The sequence below is a fragment of the Emys orbicularis genome, chromosome 3 (genome assembly GCF_028017835.1).
Source record: "Emys orbicularis isolate rEmyOrb1 chromosome 3, rEmyOrb1.hap1, whole genome shotgun sequence".
In the NCBI taxonomy this organism is placed as follows: Eukaryota; Metazoa; Chordata; order Testudines; family Emydidae; genus Emys; species Emys orbicularis.
The window spans coordinates 196,065,178-196,084,176 of NC_088685.1; the positions used below are offsets into that span (position 1 = coordinate 196,065,178).

Genomic DNA, 18,999 nt, shown 5'->3' on the forward strand with positions numbered 1-18,999 from the left:
CACCTTCAAAAGCCTGGCTTAGAGCCTGACTGAGGCTTATGTTGGCCTTGGTTCTGGCTCAGCCTACTGGAATTGTTGTTATTATTGCGCCTCCTCCTATTGTCTGGACCTCAGGGGGCAAGCCTGACTCCTGAAGCCACGCTGAGCACCGCATGACCACGCCTGATGCTATTGTCCTGGCCGCCGCGTCCAAGTCCAGGGACGCTTGGAGGGAGGTTTTCGCTACAGCCTTGCCATCCTCCACCAGGGCCGTGAACTCCTGTTGGGAGCCCTGCGGGAGGTTGTCCTTAAACTTCCCCACCGCCGCCCAGGAATTGAAGTTATGCCTGTTAAGGATGGCCTGTTGGTTAGTAATCCTCAACTGGAGGCCCCCTGATGAATACACCTTCCTGCCGAAGGTCTAGGCGTTTTGCTTCCTTGGCCTTGGGGGCCGGGGCTTGTTGCCCATGGCACTCTCTCGTTCACTGCCGAGACTACCAGTGAACATGGGCTCAGGTGACAGAACAAGAAGTCGTAACCTTTTGACAGGGCGAAGTAGTTGCACTCCACCCCTTTGGCCGTTGGTGCGCTGGATGCCGGGGTCTGCCATATAGTCGTGTAATTAGACTGAATGGTCTTAATGAGCGGGAGCGCTATTCTGGAAGGACCTTCTGGGCTCAGAATGTCCACCATGGGGTCTCCCTGCTCAACCGTCTCCTTGGCTTGCAACCCCAAGTTATGGGCCACCTTACAAAGCAGTTCTTGGTGGGCCTTGTGGTCTAATGGCGGTGGTCCTGACACCGCCGTGCCTGCTACTGCTTCATCCAGGGATGACGAGGAAGTTAGCAGCTGCTCAGCTTCCTCCTGCTTGTCTCCCTGGTCCCCCTCTCCCCCAGGAGAGGGGCTTCCGGCTCGAGCCGGGGCCGGTGGTCCTGGGACGGCACCGGGTACGGTGCCGGCCTCGCCGGCCTCTCGCTTGGCGAGGCCGCAGGTGGCTTGGACACCATAGCTTCCCTTACAGGAAAGCATCGGTGCGGGGACTGGGACCGCTGTACCGTATAGCTGGCCCTGGAGGGAGCACCTTGACACTGGTGGTAGGCCCAAGGGGTCCAGAAGGGCCAGTGTCCTGGCGGTCCCCATTGTGCTAGCCAGCCAGCTTGTTGTTCCCTGCTGTCCAGGGCCCATTGCGGGTAGCTGTATCGGCCCGAGTCTGCGCCGGACTCCGGCGACATTGAGCATGAGGGCCACGGCGGTGCTGTCGATCTGTGCTGGCGGGAGGCTGATGATCGGCTTCTGGCTCATCGAGACCGGTACCGCTGTTCTCGGCAACTCCCGGCTCGACTCCTGCTGGTGCCAGTCTTGGGGGGACACTGGGGAGCGCCGTGTGTCCTGCACCAACCCCATGCGTTGACTCGTCTCTGGTACCGAGACTTCCGTCTGAGTCCACGGACTCAGAGCTCGACCGGGACCAGCACCAGGAGCGGTGCCGGGACAGTGACCTCAAACAGCGGCTTTCCCCTCGACAGCACCCTGGGTCTGGGTGCCAGAGGCTTCTCCCTGGCCGGGAGGGGGCTCGCCGCCGACAATCTGATGAGATCTTTTGCAGCCTCAAAGATGTCAGGCGTGGAGGGCTGATCTATCATGCCCTCGAGCCCTGTGTCCGCACTGAGCTCACTTAAAGCTGGACTTGGTGGGCCTTGTGGAGCCGGTGCCACCAGTGCTGGAGTGGGTGCAGCATCCTTCCCGCTCTTCCCGGTGCCTGAGATGGCGCTTGTCTCCTTTGCTGGGAGCGTCCGTGCCCCTCCTTTGATTTTTGCTTGGGCCGCACCAGGGAGGATGAGTGGTGCCAGGGCCTATTTTGGTGTTCCGAGGCCAATGGCTTATGATGCGTGGCCAGTACCGGGTGTCTTGACGACTCGGGGGCGCTCCGCACCGAGGAGGCTGGGGCTGGCGTTCGGCCTTCCGGGCCTGTTGGCTGCAGCGCGCCCTCCATCAACAGCTGCCTTAAACAAAAGTCTCTCTTTCTTTGTTCTCGGCTTAAAGGCCTTGCAAATCTTGCACCTCTCTGTTTGGTGAGCTTCCGCCAGGCAATGTAGACAGGAGTCATGGGGGTCAGTAACGGCATGTGGCGCAAGCCTTAAATCTGTGGGCCTGCAGCATGCCCCGTGGCGGGTGCTGGAGTCCTCCAAGTACCTAATCTATTAAGTATTCAGCAACAATGAAATGCTAACTAACTGATAACAGCTATGCAACACTAAGGCTAAGGGAACTGCTTCTCTTACGAGAGCAAGAGGTTGTTCCAATGCCGTCACAGATGGTAAGAAGGAACTGGAGGGGGTCGGGCCAGCGGGGGTATATATACACGGTGCAGTGGCGCCACTCTGGTGGGGGCCCCGCTGGCCCGATGGGAGCTGCTAAGGGGAAAAGTTTCCGACGCTCGTGCATGCGACATGCGCACACCTAATGTGGAATGGACGTGAACAAGCACTCGAAGAGGAATGAATGTTGCCTGGGCCATACAGGAGCTATGAGAATGATTCATGCCCGGTCCCACTTGATCTTCATCAGAACCTTGTGCATTAGTGTGATAGGAAGAAAAGCATAATATAAATGATCTATCCACGATAGCAGGAAGGCATCCGTAAGAGACCCCAGGCTGTGGCCTTGCAGAGAGCAGAACTGGTGGCATTTCCTGTTGTTTCAGGTACCAAACACGTCTATCTGGGGAGTCCCCCACAGTTGGAAAAAAGACAGTTACCTTTTCCGTAACTGGTGATCTTCGAGATGTGTTGCTCACGTCCATTCCATATTAGGTGTGTGCGCTCGCCAAATGCACTAGTGCCAGAAGTCTTTCCCTCAGCAATATCCGTAAGCGACTGGCTCTGGCGCCCCCTGGAGTGGCACGCACATGTCACAATATACAGGGCGCCGCTGGTTCCCCCCGACCCTCAGTTCCTTCCTGGGGAAGGAGGGCAGGTTGTGGAATGGACATGAGCAACACATCTCAAACACCACCAGTTATGGAAAAGGTAACTGTCTTTTCTTCTTCCAGTGCTTGCTCACGTCCATTCAACTTAGGTGACTATCCCTTCACATTCTTCTTCGGCTTCATGACCAGAGCCATGGAGACTGGTGCTAGCTCATGAACGGCGCCGGGGAGGAGCACTGCGCATGGAGGCCACGGTGCTCAGTGCGGAGTCGGACTGCTGCTCTGGTGCTGGAGTGAGTGCTGACTCCATTAGGAGCGCTCTTAGATGGGTATCGCGCTCCTTCTTCGTCCTAGATTTAAAGGACTTGCAGATAAGGCATTTGCCACTTATGTGCCCCTCGCCTAAGCACCTTAGACAGCTGGTATGTGGATCACTGACAGGCATAGGCCAGTTACAGGGCTTAAAGCCTGGGGACCAGGGCATGCCACGTCCCCTGGCTGAGTCCCATTCGGGACTAACGAAGAGTTGAAAACTACTACTAAGGGTTTAACTAAGAAACTACTATTTTACAAGTTTTCAAAGTTCGCAAGAACAAAGAACAAAACAACGCTAGCCGAAGCAGATGTTCTAGCACCGCTGCTGGCAGCAAGGAGGAACGGAGGGTGGGGGGAGCTGGCAGCGCCTCTTGTATCATGCCATATGGGCGCCACTCCAGAGGGCTCTAGAGCCAGTCCCCTACAGATAATGCTAAGGGAAAAACTTGTGGCACCAATGCATGTGGCGAGCACACACAACTAATATGGAATGGACACAAGCAAGCACTCAAAGGACTCCTTTACAGCTACTTTGTTTCTTCTTGGGCATTGGTGATGGGGACTGGTGCTGAGATTCTTGACTGGCAGGAGTGCTCTGCACCAAAGCTAAGGTGATTGGTGCACTCTGAGTGACTCGGCTCTGAAATGGATCTCAGGGCTGCCTCCATGAAAAGGACCTTCAATCTTGCCTCCCAATCCTTTTTGTGCAAGGTTTGAAGTCCTTGCAGATCTGGCAGAGATGCTTTCTATGAGACTCCCACAAGCACTTGAGACAGCTTGTATGTGGGTCACTCAATGGCTTCAGGAAGCACAGGGCTTGAAGCCCAGTGATCGAGGAATGTCCTGGCATTGGGGAGCAGACGAACTTTGTTAACTAAGTGAGGAGTCTAACTACAATATAACTAAAAAATGACTATCACAACATATACACTAGAAAAATAGAGAAATAGCAAAAAAACACTGGAGAGTTTGCCAAAGCAAACGAGAGCAGTTCCAACAACTGAGGGGGGCATAGGGTCGGCAGGGCCCTTTATACCAATGCTATGGGCATGAAGCACCAGAGGTGCTAGAGCCAACCCGACGGATACCACTAGGAGAAAAAATTCCAGCAACTGTGCTCAGGGCACATACACCTACATTGGAATGGACATTTGGAGGCACTCAAAGAAGAATGTGCTGTTCATTCACATAAATATCACAAGGAACAATTTGGAATGAGTTTTTTTTGTTTTTGATTTTTAAAGGTTGGGACAGTACTGGTGGCAAAATAATTTGCAGGCCAGATTGAAAAAATAAAAAGCCACAGGAAGCCCTGACAGCACCAGATATTTTCACCGTAATCATCCAACAACTGTTGCGATAACTCTTCGAGGAACTCACCAGTTCTCTTTCCTGCTGTACAAAATCTCAGAACTTCAACTGGGAGTAAACCATGAGTGTAACCTATGAACGTTTCCTCTCCAGGGACCTAGGACTCTAATTCCCAAGTTGTAATGCCTTTGCTTTCATCCCAAATCATGTTTTATTTTCTAGCATCTCCATTAGATCACTGACTTCCTAAGAAGTCACTCAGTTTTGTTGATGTATCTTCAACTTTAAAGAAAAAGGTTATTTTTTCACACTATTTGCAGGTAGAAACGAAGTGCACAAATTAAGATTTTTCTAAAGGGACTAGTGATTTTGGGTGCCTCAATTTTCAAGTGACCAAGCTTGACTCAGTTAATGGAGCCTTGGATTTACACAAGATAGCCTTCTGAAATATATTCCAACTTCCAAAGTTCGGAGCCTAAATACCTTTGAGGATCTGGGCCCAAGTCCTTTGCTAAGGATGTTGCTGCTGCATCAACCTCAGAAATGAGGGAATACCATGGGAATCCAGAACTCTATCGAATTTCAGCTCCTAATTGAGGGATGCAGGGGGTTGGAAAGACAGGAGTATTTTCCTCATTGCAGCTCAAATCAGCTTTCAAAGCAGAATTGCAATGGGTATGATAGAGCAGATGGTTCAGCACTCCCATCTGCATGTCTGGAAAACGAGAATCTGAAAGAAAAAACGTGTGACCAAGCTCCAGACAAGTCTGAGCTGCCTCCTTTAGTCACATGAAGAGAAGAGTAGCTGAAGTATCTCATACTGTTCACAATCTAGAATTAAATCCTTATGAATTCTCCAAATGGGTCATTTTTGTGCCCATGACTCAGTATGGTATTCTAATAGCTCCCTGACAGGTTCTCACTTCTGTTGCCCTTTCTGCATTTTATCAAGGCAGTACTTGCAATATTTTTCTTCTAGTTCTATGCTCTGTGCAGGACCTGGCAGCTGAAGTCTTGCTGTCTACTGCCCAATGCTGGTGGGCCACATCCCTTCGGCTGTCAAAATGAATATTTCCAGAGTTTTCTGCGTAAATCTTAAAACCTTATTGGAAATTAGTTCAAAGTACTTAACAGATTAACAGACACTGAATATTATCAATTTGTATGTTAGAACACCACCCAAAAAAGCTTTTGGAATTGAATTTTGCTGTAAAACATACTAAACATTTTATGGTAGCCTGGAATGAACGTTTAGGGAGTGTCCACACCAGTCTTTAACAAGTATGTTAACTATCTCAAGTAAATTACCAACCAATTAACTTGAAGTAAAAAATTCGAGAGATGACAAGCTTTAAGTGAATATTATCACAAAAAAATTATGTAATGTATGTATGTATATACACAATAGTGAAAAATGGTCAGTGCCAGATGCTTCAGAGGGAAAGAACAGGGCAATTTCAAGTGATCCATCCTGTCATCCAATCACAGCTTCGGGCAGTCAGAGGTTTAGAGACACCTGAAGCATGGGGTTCTGTCCCTGGCCATCTTGAGCTAATAACCACTGATGGACCTATCCTCCATGAACTTGTTTCTTGCATGGATAAGTACACCTTACCTGGATGACAAAGTGCAATTTTTTACTAAAATTCATATAAATATGACAAATTCTGTATCAGCATGCAGAGTTCCATGTACTTGGTAACAAGCATGAATCTTCATAGATCCATTAAGTCTGCAGAGTGCAAGGCACCAATATTCAGGAAGACAAAGTGAGTAAGACCATTGTGGGGTTTCTAGGTTAAAAGGAACCTCCAAATTAGAATGAATCCAAAAACATTTTTAAAAGTTTCAGCTGCTCCAAAATTAATTCGAATAATAAAATAGCTATCTATTTGCTGAGCCCCAATTTAAATAAAAATGATCATGGTAGGATGCAGTCTGAGAAACATCAATTTAACTTGAGAAAAATAAATCAAGCTGTGTGTATGAGAAATCAGCTTTATAATGGGAGAGTTGTTTCAACCTTAACTAGAGAGATTATGGAAAGATGACCTCTCTCCATAACCGCTCTAGAAGTATTATATTTTTCTTTCCATTAAATAGGATTTTAAATTTCATGCAGAAGGCACTTCTTACCTCCATCTAGTTTCATGACCCTTCTTATTTCTGCTCTTTGTTGACCAGAAGAATGGGGCATTCATGTGAAACAATCATTTTACAGAATACTTCCCGAATCTTCTACATTTTAATAGATCATATTTTGTCTATTTGATTTCTGCTGCGCATGTGTCTTCAATGAGTTCTCACTGCCTAGCGCTCTTAAATTACAACCGACTCAGAAGAGAGTATGTACAAGTAGTTCAACTTATCCATTTCAAATAAGCTTTATCTTAGATTCCTCTACATCATTACTTCTATTTAGAAACTGAAATATTTTATCTGCTGGTTGCAGCATATGCTCAATTAGTGGATGACAAAATTGCACTCATTATGGATATTAATGTAGCCCCTTCTCTGAAGAAATGTCCGCATAAAGGGGGAGAGCAATAGCTACGCTACAGCCAGTATGGAGTTGAGAGTCTTATGGCTCAACCTAACAGTTATATCATGTTCCAGGGCACAAGAGGTTTGAAAAATCACTGAATACTGACTGGTCTTGGTATTGCCCCCTCCCCCCCCTCCAGCATTAATGGCTCAGGTTGACAGCATTTGTGCTGCCAAATGTTCTGCAGACAGGTATGGATCTGCCTTTATTAGTACTAGGCAAAGGAATCAAGCAAGCAGAAATGTACTTAAGCACAACTGTGGGGAAAATGCCCACACCCACAAACATTTTGGTTGAGTATGTTCTACGTAGACACTTGCTGACTAATGAACTTTAATTTGATTTGAAAATAAATGCACAATACAAAAAAGTAACTACAGTATTCAAATTTTATATTAAAAAGGATCACACTAATCAACTAACCTCATTTCCTTTACAACTTACATGAATGTTGTATTTTAGTATCATTCTGACAGTCCTAAGACTGCAGACCAGAGGAATGCAAGCTGTTCCAAGAATCAAAACATCAATAGTTTGGACTGACATACATTCCTTTGTTAGACGGCAAAGGAGAAATGCTAGAGAGGGGAAGCTAGGATGTCAAATCAAAGTGTTCAGTTTTCTTACCTTTGGTTTCACTACTTCATATACCTTTGAAAGGCATTAAACTACAAATGTAGGTGAAAAATAGTTGAATATTGTTCAGACCTGCTGATGCTAGTCTAGTCACAAAATCAGGCATCTCATTTTGAATTTCTGAACTGAAAAACCCAAGTGTAAGCTCTTCTTGAAGAGCTCTTGCATGTTAAAGTTTGTCATTGCAGTTACAGGAGCATTTATCTAGCCTGATATTCATCTACCTCTTATGGGATTCTTTTTTCTATACAACCAAACATCGATGTGATCACTGCATTTTTATCCAATAAAAGATAAGCCAAAAGAAGGAAAATAAATGTAAACCAATTTTATTTTGCTTTTAAGTAGTGTTCTTAAAGCACTACAGCATGGTAAACAATGTAAATTAGTATAAGTCATCTCAAAAGCCAGAGTTCTCTTTTTATGAGTTGTTAAAAAGATGCAGCCTATTCTAACAGGATAAATATTTTAACCATTTCACTTCGAGTTAATGAAGGCTCACAAATGAGCAACACTCCTCATTGAGGAAAACAAAAAGCTGTTGTCGACAAAGCGACAGCACACACACAAAAACAAAAGAACTGTGTAAAAATAACTAACTGTACTGTGTTCCCATACACTTTTGAAGTTGCTTTACAGTGGGATGATATGCACATGATCTTGCTGCAAACTTGTCATATTACTTGCAAATACATGTAGCCTAGCCTTACCATTCAGTCCAAAAGCTGCTAACTGTTCAGGTAATGCAGCACTATACTCTGCTTAACAATCAACTCAGTATGTTTTACTCATTATCTTTTCTTCTAGACTGCAGGGCAGGTTAGAAAGAAAATGATCCCCTCATTAAAAATTGGTACTCTCACAGGAAAAATGTGTAATTTTGCAATAGACTTAACAAGGTATGTTTTGCCTCTCTTTTCCCCTTAGCCACAAAATGGGCATGAAGTATTTTTTTTTTTAAAATGCCTTAATTCTCAACTTCATGCAAATCTAAATAAAGATGACCAAAACAAAAGCTTAAACAATGGAAGGATATTTCACAGAAAATTTCTTATACAAAAAACACATAAGAAAAAGGGCCACTAGGTGACATTTTAATTTACAAATTGGCATCATTTTGGTCAATATCCGAGTGCTGTTTTCTTCTACCACAACAAAGCAGCTGTACAGAAAGAAAACTGCATAACTGGTTTTATGCATTTTAATCACACATTTCCTCAGGAATTTCATGTGGATTAAGGATGCCAGGGACAGACATCTGAAGCTTATGTTTCTCCTCCTGAGCCTGTCGAAGGGCTGTTTCTCTTTCTTCCAGGAATAAATCGGATGTGTCTTCACCTGCAAATTCCTACACAAATAAGTAGTGTAGTTAGTTCAATGTAAGTGTTTTGAAATCCAAGAATAAAAAGTAAGAAGCTTCCAAAATCCAGACATTTTTATATATAAATATGAAAAATCAATTTGTCACACTTGACTGTCAGAACCAGAATTAAAAAAAAATAATTTTCTTATGCAACAGTTGTTGCCACTAAAACCTAAATCAGTATAAGGAATGTAGTAGCACCCTGCCTGATATTTGCATGTTCACTAGCTGCTGCAGGTGGGGATACCAGCCTCATGTTTTGAGTGGTCAGTCTTTGGGGTCCCATTGAAATGTAGGCATTACAACATCAAAATGTTAGAACTTGAATCTACATTGTAATTCTATTTAGGATACTTTACTGAGGGACAGTCCTTCCTTTAATTATCTCTTGAATGCCAACTTTTATTTCTATTTTTTTTTTTTTAAAAAGGAAATAAAATGAAATCCTGACTCTAGGAGAGACAAAAAACAAAAGTTTAGGCTCCTGAGGACTGAAATGCTTAGGCTATCCCAAGTTACTGGGTTAAATATAGGGGAAGCTGGGTGAAATATAATAGCCTGTGATATACAGGAGGATCAGACTAGAAGATCTAATGGTCCCTTCTGGCCTTAAACTATGAAACTATTCCAAAACCAGGATTGCAATATGGCCTCTGTTTAAAAATGGGCTTACTACACATCTTCCAGTTTGGAAAGATTCACAGCTGCATAGAAATCCCAAAGGTGCATCAATCCATTCTCTCAGTCTAAATAGTCTAAGGCAAGAGGCATTCCTCTGCACCCTTATTGAAGTGGCCAATAGTCAACACTGTGGCCCTACAACTCTGAGATGGTGAATTATAAAGACACGCTGACCTGTTGCATGACTTTTCCTAAGTGATGAACCAGCCTCTTCCGTTTTGAACATCACATTCAACAGTAATTTAAAATTTACACTAACATTCCAAACATACCTTAATTTGGACCAGGAAATCCCTAAGGTGTTCCTTGAAGGCAGGAATATCCTGATTTAAACTGAAGAGTCCTGTTACAAATAGCTTAACCTGTGCACTAAGAGTAAAAATACCAATTAGTACACGGGAAACACAAGAACCACGCTCAAAATTTTTTAACAGCCACAGCACACTTACTCTTGCAGATGAGGAAATGCAGATTTAAGAAGATTAGCAACATACTCCTGAATAAACATTTGGTTGTTCAATGGATTTCCAGGGTTTAAAGGTGTACTTATTTTTCCTTCTTCTACTAAATTGAACATGTATGCAAGAATTGATGCATGCATTGTCAAACCTGCATATGTAAAACAGAAATGAAATTACTTGTTACTCAAAGTAAATTCCTTTATTGTTTAATGATTGCTGTACTGTTTCCCTCAACCTCAAGCACACTCTTACCAGCAGTATGTGAAGTGTCTGTTACAACAGAAAAAATATGCTGAAGAATGTCACAGAAATAAGTCTGATAAAAACTCTGAGCAGCAGCCTCTTCTTGCGCAACATTTTGTAATAGAGTATAAAGTATCTGAAGACCTGAAAGAAAGCAAAAGGATGAAAATGACCAAAATCTTTTACATTAGCTTTCCTTTCCAGAAAAAATTGCATATAATCAAGAAGTTCAGATTTGTGCAAAGAGAAGTCTGACCCAGACAGAACTATGTGAACCAATATTGAAAGATTTTCCAAGAATTTCTTCAAGTAGCTACCATATTTTTGTGGATTTTACATTTGTTATGATTACTAATTATCAGCACCTCAGGCCCTTACCAAAACAAAAAACGTCCACTTAAGTGCTACCTTTGCTGTGATAGCGCATATTTAACTGCAATAATCACATACAAGCAGGTCAAGTAAAGCTGACTGGAAATGCCTAAAAAAAATTTTGTTGGAATTTGCTGACATCTAAATGTTTTGCAGAAATGGTTAGATTTAGTCAAACTTCCAAAGGAATCCAAATTTCCTGCAGTCTGCCCACCTGGCTTCTTCACAGTCCATCTGGTGGTCTGCTGAGATCAGGCTTCTAGGGTCCACAGCTCTTGGGCAACCTGCCAGGCACTTTCCTGGAGTCAGGGACCCCATGGCTTCTAGACTTCTGGGGCCAGGTAGATTCCTGACTCTGGGAGTTGAGTAGCCATAGGATCCCTTGCTCCCAAGCTCCTCAGCAGACCACCAGGTGGGCTGTGGCCCAGCTGGCACTCTCAGGCTCCCCTTTAGTTCACCACATGGTTGAAGGAGGGCTGGAAACCTCAACTCCTGGAACTCTCAGAGCTGGCACTCCCTGGCTCCCTGTCAGTTGGACTACCAAGGACCTTTTCAATCCACAGCAGCCATGACTTTCAGGGTCCCTGGTTCTGCTGCAGTGACCAGACAGCTGGGGACCTCAGACAGCATATTTCATTTTGGAAACATCACATTTTGCTCTTCCAAAACAAAACATTATATGATTTCAGTTCTGCACATTTATTCAAAGTTTTTGGCTTTTCGTTCCGATTTGGGATGATGATAAAGTTTCTGAAAATTAAGTAGTTTTTGCAGAACTGAAATTTGGTTTCCCTGTCAGCTCTACCACCAACCACCATCATTATTAACATTACAAAAATGGCAAACACCAAGCCCCCTCCACTATCACTGTTTGGCAACAATTTGGAGAACAATCCTATAGTTAGATACTTATTTAAAAACAGATAACCTCATCAGACCTTGCCTCTCTCTCTATACAACAGGCTGCATTGCCTAAAATGGGGGAGAAGTCTAAGATCTGTTACTCTTCCAGTGTATTTTGAAGGTACTCGGATGGCCTGCACCGGCATCTCCCCCTTCCTGAAGAACTCCCTTCTAGTCCCAATATGGATGCCTCCTACTGGAGTTTCCTTCTTGTTGAAGGCTGGGGAGGTGGTGAGCTACAGGAAAGGAAAGGAAGCCAGCAAGGGGAGCAACAACAACAGGTACCCTCTCCTGGCTGTAGGAGACAACTTGCATTCAAGTATTTTAGCTTTATACACCTGGACAGACCGCAGAAGCCTGTGAAAATAATGACTAATGGAAAATATTGAAACAATACAGCAATACCACCTCCACAAATATATATTTCCCTAAGTTGATCTACATATCACATACTCCCTCAAAATATAAAATTCAGACCTATTAACTGGCTATATTCAAGTTTATAAGTTTAAAAATACAGATAAACTCTATTCACCTGTATCTGCAACATTTCTCATTGTGTGTTTGAAAGCCCAAATAATAGAATCCAAAACAAGTTTGAACTGTGCAGGTGGAATGGCCAGGAATGCTGGAAAGCAATGAGAATTTACTGCTTGGAGTAGCAAGAAAAAGTTTGTTCTATGTTCAGGATACTCTTCAAAGTCCTAAAAAGAGAAATACATAATGAAATTCCAAGTTCCTTAAGCAGCTATAGTACACATCACAAGCTATCACCATAACAAAAATCTAACCCAGTAGCAGAAAGAGCAGCAGCTTTCCAACCCAGGACAGCCTTTTTCCTTTTAAAAAATTATTATAAAAGGAAATATTAACAATTTCAGAACAGTATATGGACTCACTGCAATGCTTTTTGACTTAAAGTCTGATAATCTTATGTTCTGATGAGTTAATCAAATTGAATCAGTCAAGCCAGAGTTGTTCTAGTTAACATGCAAGAACTGTGCAAGCCATTCACATACCACTTAAGTTTGTATACAACAGTATAAGAGTCAGACACTTTGCATCACAGAAAAGGGGCAGAAAGGTTGCAGCAGAAGGGGGAAGGGTAGTTTCACAATATGCTTGCCTTATAGCACCAGGAGCCCATTAGAGTTCCACCGTACAACCACTACTATTTTGTGAGGTTACATGTTTGGTGTAGCCACAAGGCAGTTGCTTCACATAGCATGCTCCCTTCAAATCTGGTGGAAGCTACATTGTTCACTAGTATGCGTGAAGACAAGGAGAAGGGTGCAGGAGGAAGCCAATGGTAAATGCCATTGGGAAGACCAGAGTAGAGTAGAGGAGCAGATCCTCTTCCAAGGTGCTCTGGATTCCACATGGATGAAACCTGATTACACTAATGCTCAGGCTCTACAGGGTTTGGAAACTCTACCCCCCCCCACACACACTTCATCCCACAAGATGAAACAAGTTTATCTGAATTTTTCTTCTTATTGCCTATCAGGATAGCAAGGATGGAAAAAAGGGGACAGCCATTTAGGCCTAATTGTTAACACCAAACCACACAATCTTTTCCTGCATGCTTAGAGAAGTATGAAAACCATAAAGGCAAATAAAAGGACTTTGGAACAGTTTGTAAGAACATGATAAACACAGTTATAATTTAAAAACATTTGGAGAAATGTTCAGGCTATATTCTAGAAACAGATCTGGGTACAGGTCTGAGGATAGCATGACTCCAAAGTATGTTTTTCCTCTTTAAAAAAAAGCTCTCTAGTGTTTATAAGCTACTAAATAAACAAGACCCCTAGAAGCAGGTTAACAATCTGTCTCTCATACAATGAATTACTGTATTTTCTCACAATGGGGTATCACTTTTCACAAAGATTCAAGGGCTAGTCATTACAAAATTATGACTGGAGTCTTGTGCACCTGACAGCTGAAGGAAGAGCTGGGACAATATTCCAGTTCCATGAGTATCAAAACCTTAGTTGCTTTTGACAAGAAGTTTTCATTAGTAACATAAGTCTTGTCACAATCCACAAAGTAGAGATAACGATGTGTGGCTCAGAAACAGCACCAACTCTGGTGTTAATATTTTGGGGAATTATTTCTGGCTATTTCTTACTTGTATACTACCTTTCTAATAGTGCTTCTCACTCTGACACACTTCAAATGTTATGAAATTATGTACACAACACTGCAGGTTATACTATAAGGCAGGGGTTGGCAACCTTTCAGAAGTGGTGTGCCGAGTCTTCATTTATTCACTCGAATTTAAGGTTTCGCGTGCCAGTAATACATTTTAATGTTTTTAGAAGGTCTCTTTCTATAAGTCTATAATATATAACTAAATTATTGTTGTATGTAAAGTAAATAAGGTTTTTAAAATGTTTAAGAAGCTTCATTTAAAATTAAATTAAAATGCAGAGCCCCCCAGACCAGTGGCCAGGACCCGGGCAGTGTGAGTGCCATTGAAAATCAGCTCACGTGCCGCCTTTGGCACACGTGCCATAGGTTGCCTACCCCTGCCATAAGGATTTAATCACACAAGATACTTTACCATATAACTGCTCTAAGGGATAAGTTGTTTTTCCTAGCTTCCAAAAAGGGAGGACTAACAAGTAGTTCTTATTTAGAAGTCTTTGGAAGTTTAATGCAGTGGTTCCCAACTGTGATCTACAGGAACCTAAAATGTCACAAGGCTGACTCCTACTAGCTTCCTGCTGTACAGACTTATAAGCTCTTAATTGCAAGTTCCCTTTCAAAAAGCCAGATCATTAATCAAAAATTTCAGTCTTTGGAGGCTAAAATTGAGATGCGTAAATCCACATTAAGGCACCTATGTTCAAAAAAAGTAAGCTCATTAGGGACTTAAAATAAAATCAATACTGTCCTAATTTCTTTACCACATAAGCACTTGCTGCAATTGCTACAGGAATGTTAAATAATTTCAAAAATTTTTTTGGGAGGTGGTCCACAAGACACTATTCAGATGTGGGTCACTATGAAAAAATTAAGAACCCCAATGTGTTGACATTTGGGGCTGGATTCACAAAAGCACTTATGCCCTTAAGTCTGAGAATCAGGACCCACTGATTCACAAAACCCCGGTTAATGGCCCCTGAACCCTGTAGGCACCTGAAATCATTTGTCACTTGAATTATTGCAGTAAATATTCCCTAGGTGCCTATGTTTCTGTCTCTGAGCATGTGTTGTACAGCCTCATGCTAGAAGTCCGGATGCCTAAGACCCAGAGCAATGCACAAAGCTTACATAAAAACAGCCAGTAGTTGGGGAGAGGAGACCCTCCCTCATAACTTTTAGCCCACTGGTTAGGGTACTTACCTGAGATGTGAGAGACCACTGGTTCAAGCCACTCTCTCCCCACTGACAGGGAGAAGGGATTTGAACAAGAATTGCCACTTAAGTGAGTGATCTAGCCACTAGGCAATAAGGTATTCCGATATAGGGGCTTCTTTAGTCTCTCCTGATGACAGTGTTCCACTGTGGAGCAGGAAACCTGGATCCTAGGTCTCCCTATCTCTCGAGTACTCTAATCACCAGGCTATAGACCAGGGGTAGGCAACCTATGGCATTCGTGCTGAAGGTGGCACGCAAGCTGATTTTCAGTGGCACTCACACTGCCTGGGTCCTGGCCACCAGTCCGGGGGGCTCTGCATTTTAATTTAATTTTAAATGAAGCTTCTTAAACATTTTAAAAACCTTATTTACTTTACATACAACAATAGTTTAGTTATATATTATAAACTTATAGAAAGAGACCTTCTGAAAACATTAAAATGTATTACTGGCACGCGAAACCTTAAATTCGAGTGAATAAATGAAGACTCAGCACACCACTTCTGAAAGGTTGCCGACCCCTGCTATAGACACACTCATGCTTGCTCTCTCTGGCCCAATGATTCTTTTCAATATTTACGTACAGTGCAACAGCTTCACCATTGGGCTGACGAGAGTAGAAGTATAAGAATGACTCTATAGACTGGTGGTTAGAGCACTCACAGGAGGTAGGAGACTGAGCATCCAGTCCCCTCACTCCACAGTGGAACAGCTTCACAGGAGAGACTGAGGGAGCATTCACATCAGAATATCTTATAGCTGAGTCACTATGGCATATATCTGAAAAGTGGCAGATGCCTGTTCAAATCCCTTCTCCCCCTCAGATGGTGATGGGAGGACCTGAACTGGGGATCTCCCAGATACCAAGTGAGAAAAATTGAGGGAGGCCCTCCCCCCTTACAAAAACAGCATAGGCACCTAACACCAAGAGAGGGTTTGCAGCTGAGAATCCCAAGCAGAGGGAGGTGCCTCACCACAGCCTGGACCCAGGCACCTATCTCCAACAGGGGCGAGGCAAAGACACATCCCTCAGTTTAACACCTCCCACTGGCTACCTTAGGAGGAGCCTCCTGGCTTTTGTGAATCCCATTCTGAGGGGCCTATCTCTCCCCATTCATTGTAAAGGGAGCCAAGGCACCTAACTCAGGCTTTGTGATGTTTTTCTAGGCACCTAAAAGTGACGCATGAGGACACTCAGCATCATGCCTAAGGGTAAGTCTATACAGCAATGTAAGCCTGGGCTTGAACCCAGGTGCCTAACTCCCCCCTTGCATCCACACATCAATTGTGCTAACCTAGGGCTTGGACCTAGGATCCCAGGATCTTGCAAGACTGGAGGGAGGACCTAGGGGCCAAGCTCTATTACTTTCCTGTCTGCACGTGGCCCTGGCTTTACTTGGCTCCCAGAAGTCCTCCAGATGTATCCCAGAGTTCCCAGCGGCAGAGTAGGAGCATTGTAAACAGCCAGCGCAGTGGCTGCAAGCGCCATTACTGCCTGGCTGAGCACGCTTCCTGTTCTTCTCACAGTGGTGGCAGTTCCTGCTCTGGCTCCTTCTCGCTGCTGTGTGGAGCTTGCAGGGAGCAAAGGTGACAGGCAAGAGGCAGCTTCTGGCTTCCAGGATGCTGGGGTTTAGCCCTCCCCTGGCTGCGTTGAGCCAGGAGCTCTGCTGCTGCCCCTCCCTGCAGGGCAGCTGCTTGGTCAGAGTCCGCATTCTGTCCCTTGCTCCTGGTGCCCAGGCAGCATGCACGATGAGGGCAGTGAGTGGGAGCCAGACCAAAAAACTACCCCCAGTCTTCCAGGGATCCCTTATCCCTGCCTCCTAGGGTGTGGCAGGGACAGGAATAAGGAATCCTCAGGGGAGTGCTGGAGCACACTGCACCCCAATTCCTGGGGATGCACTTCATCGCTCTGCAGCGAGCAACAGCCAGGATGGGGTGCATGTGTAATTTTCCTCTGAAAACTACATTTTATGTCATTTCAAAATAAACCAACCAACCAAAAACTCCTTAACTGAACATACCATTTTAAAATATAAGAATTATAAAGTTTCATTTTAATAGTTTGACAGTCATGGAGACTGATGTTCTAATTATCGTTAGAACAGGGGCACATGGGCATTTTCCTGCCAATGTGACTCAACCTAGAGCTGGAGAGCCCTATTTTCAGACTAGATGGTAATTCAGTATAAAGCCTTCTGAGACTGCAGTCATTCTACTGAGACGGCCACCAAAGGAAATTATGCAGTTTAAATACTCATGTGCTCCTTATGGGCACCTGAATCTCATCAATAGCACCATCACAGTTGGGAAACAGGGTGGGAAGTAGTTTTCCCACAATGCACCACATTCCCAGTGCTAGAATTTTGACACAAGGTGGTGGGTGTGCTAGGCACTCTAGGATAGGGTCTGTGTGCTGCAACATGGGCGTCAGAGCCCTAGGTTCAAGCACAGGTCAGAAAATTCTGAATGTAGGGTTAAAATGCAGTGTAGATGTTGAAGCCCAGGGTTCCCTGACACCGGTCAGCTGACGCAAGTCCCACCAACCCTAGGTTTACACTGCTGTATAGACATATCCTAAGTTTCTTTGTGAATATAGTCCTTGGCTCCTATACTTGGGGAAATGCTGTAATATCACCTATCACGGTCATATCTGTATAATCAGTAGCAATAGCCAACTCCCTAGTGGGCTTTGTGGAATGTCTGATTCTCTGCTTGGGATATCTTATTTGGTTGGTTGGTTTTATGTGATGTATTAAGGAGACTGTAGGTATCCAAACACAAAAGATTAATATACTTACCTTATTGATCATATTTAACGTGCATTCAAAAACAGCATCAAATATCTGAGGTATTTCAGCAGTAATGTGTCCCCCCAATTTATTTACAATGATAGCCATTGTACTGAGTACTTCAGGTTCTCTAGCAGCTGGAACATTTCTCTGGTAATCAATGAGAACTGCATCCAACAAAGGAGGAACAAAGTTTTCAGCTACCTGGTAAAGAAAGCAGAACATTGTTAGATATCTAAAAGATTGCCTACAATAACTGCATAATGAATGCTTTGTAGCAGAGTATGAGCTATTTTAGATACCTACAAATAATTTAGGTCCTAAATGCATTTTTTAAAAGGAGCTTGCCAAATATATACAGTGACTCCTTTAGAATTATTTCTACCCTAGTAATCATTGTTTTAGATTATTGATCATGTAGATCCAGCTCTATTAAATCCTCTTGGCTATAGCTCATAAAATTGTTGCAATATCACTTTAATTATGTAAATCTCACTCGGACTTGAGTCCTAGAGTGTGTATTACATGTGTTTTATGGACCTCCTGAAAATGAGTTGCTATGACAAAAGCAGAGTGTCTTAATTATACTTTTGTTCTGCTGTAAAGATTGTAGATTTCTCCCAGAGTGTCTTATTTATGAATATTGCTAGTTACTTTAAAAATCCACTTACCATCTGAGGATCGTTGGACCTGCTCACCCAACCAGAAATTAGTTTTAGAGTTTCCCTTTTTACTGTCCTCATACTTCTAATCAGAGGTTGTTTAGTAACCATTTCACCTGAAAAGGTTTTAAATTTTATTACAACTCAGTTAAAAGGGTTTGTTGATATCTGAATACACGAAAACTGACTTTTTACACCGAAGTTTTATGCCAAGTTGTTGTCAATCCTACACTTCATTTAGCAGCTCACACTCTTTGTACGTGCCTATCCTATGCACCAAGTAGTCTCTCAATTGGGAAATATTACATCAGTTCTAATCTCCCTTCCTTTTCACTCAATGCCCCACTTATTTTGGTCTCCTTCCTTTTGCCCTGTCCGTGGCATATGATGTCACAAGAGCAAGTCAAAAGGATTATGAACGTGCAATATAACTGCTAATCTGCT

The 18,999-nt window shown here is 43.5% G+C and overlaps 1 protein-coding gene across 1 annotated transcript in view; it reads right to left on the minus strand.

Annotated features, from left to right (window-relative positions):
- Positions 1-7,931: 7,931 nt before the first annotated feature.
- Positions 7,932-18,999, minus strand: part of XPO1 (exportin 1) — a 76,633-nt gene continuing 65,565 nt past the window's right edge. Inside the window, exons 19-25 of the mRNA XM_065400809.1 lie at positions 18,565-18,671; positions 17,903-18,097; positions 12,274-12,442; positions 10,473-10,607; positions 10,209-10,368; positions 10,032-10,128; positions 7,932-9,063 (exon numbers count right to left, since the gene is read on the minus strand). Coding sequence (XP_065256881.1) covers positions 8,917-9,063; positions 10,032-10,128; positions 10,209-10,368; positions 10,473-10,607; positions 12,274-12,442; positions 17,903-18,097; positions 18,565-18,671 — 1,010 coding nt within the window. The 3' untranslated portion in view covers positions 7,932-8,916. The remainder of the gene's footprint in view (positions 9,064-10,031; positions 10,129-10,208; positions 10,369-10,472; positions 10,608-12,273; positions 12,443-17,902; positions 18,098-18,564; positions 18,672-18,999) is intronic.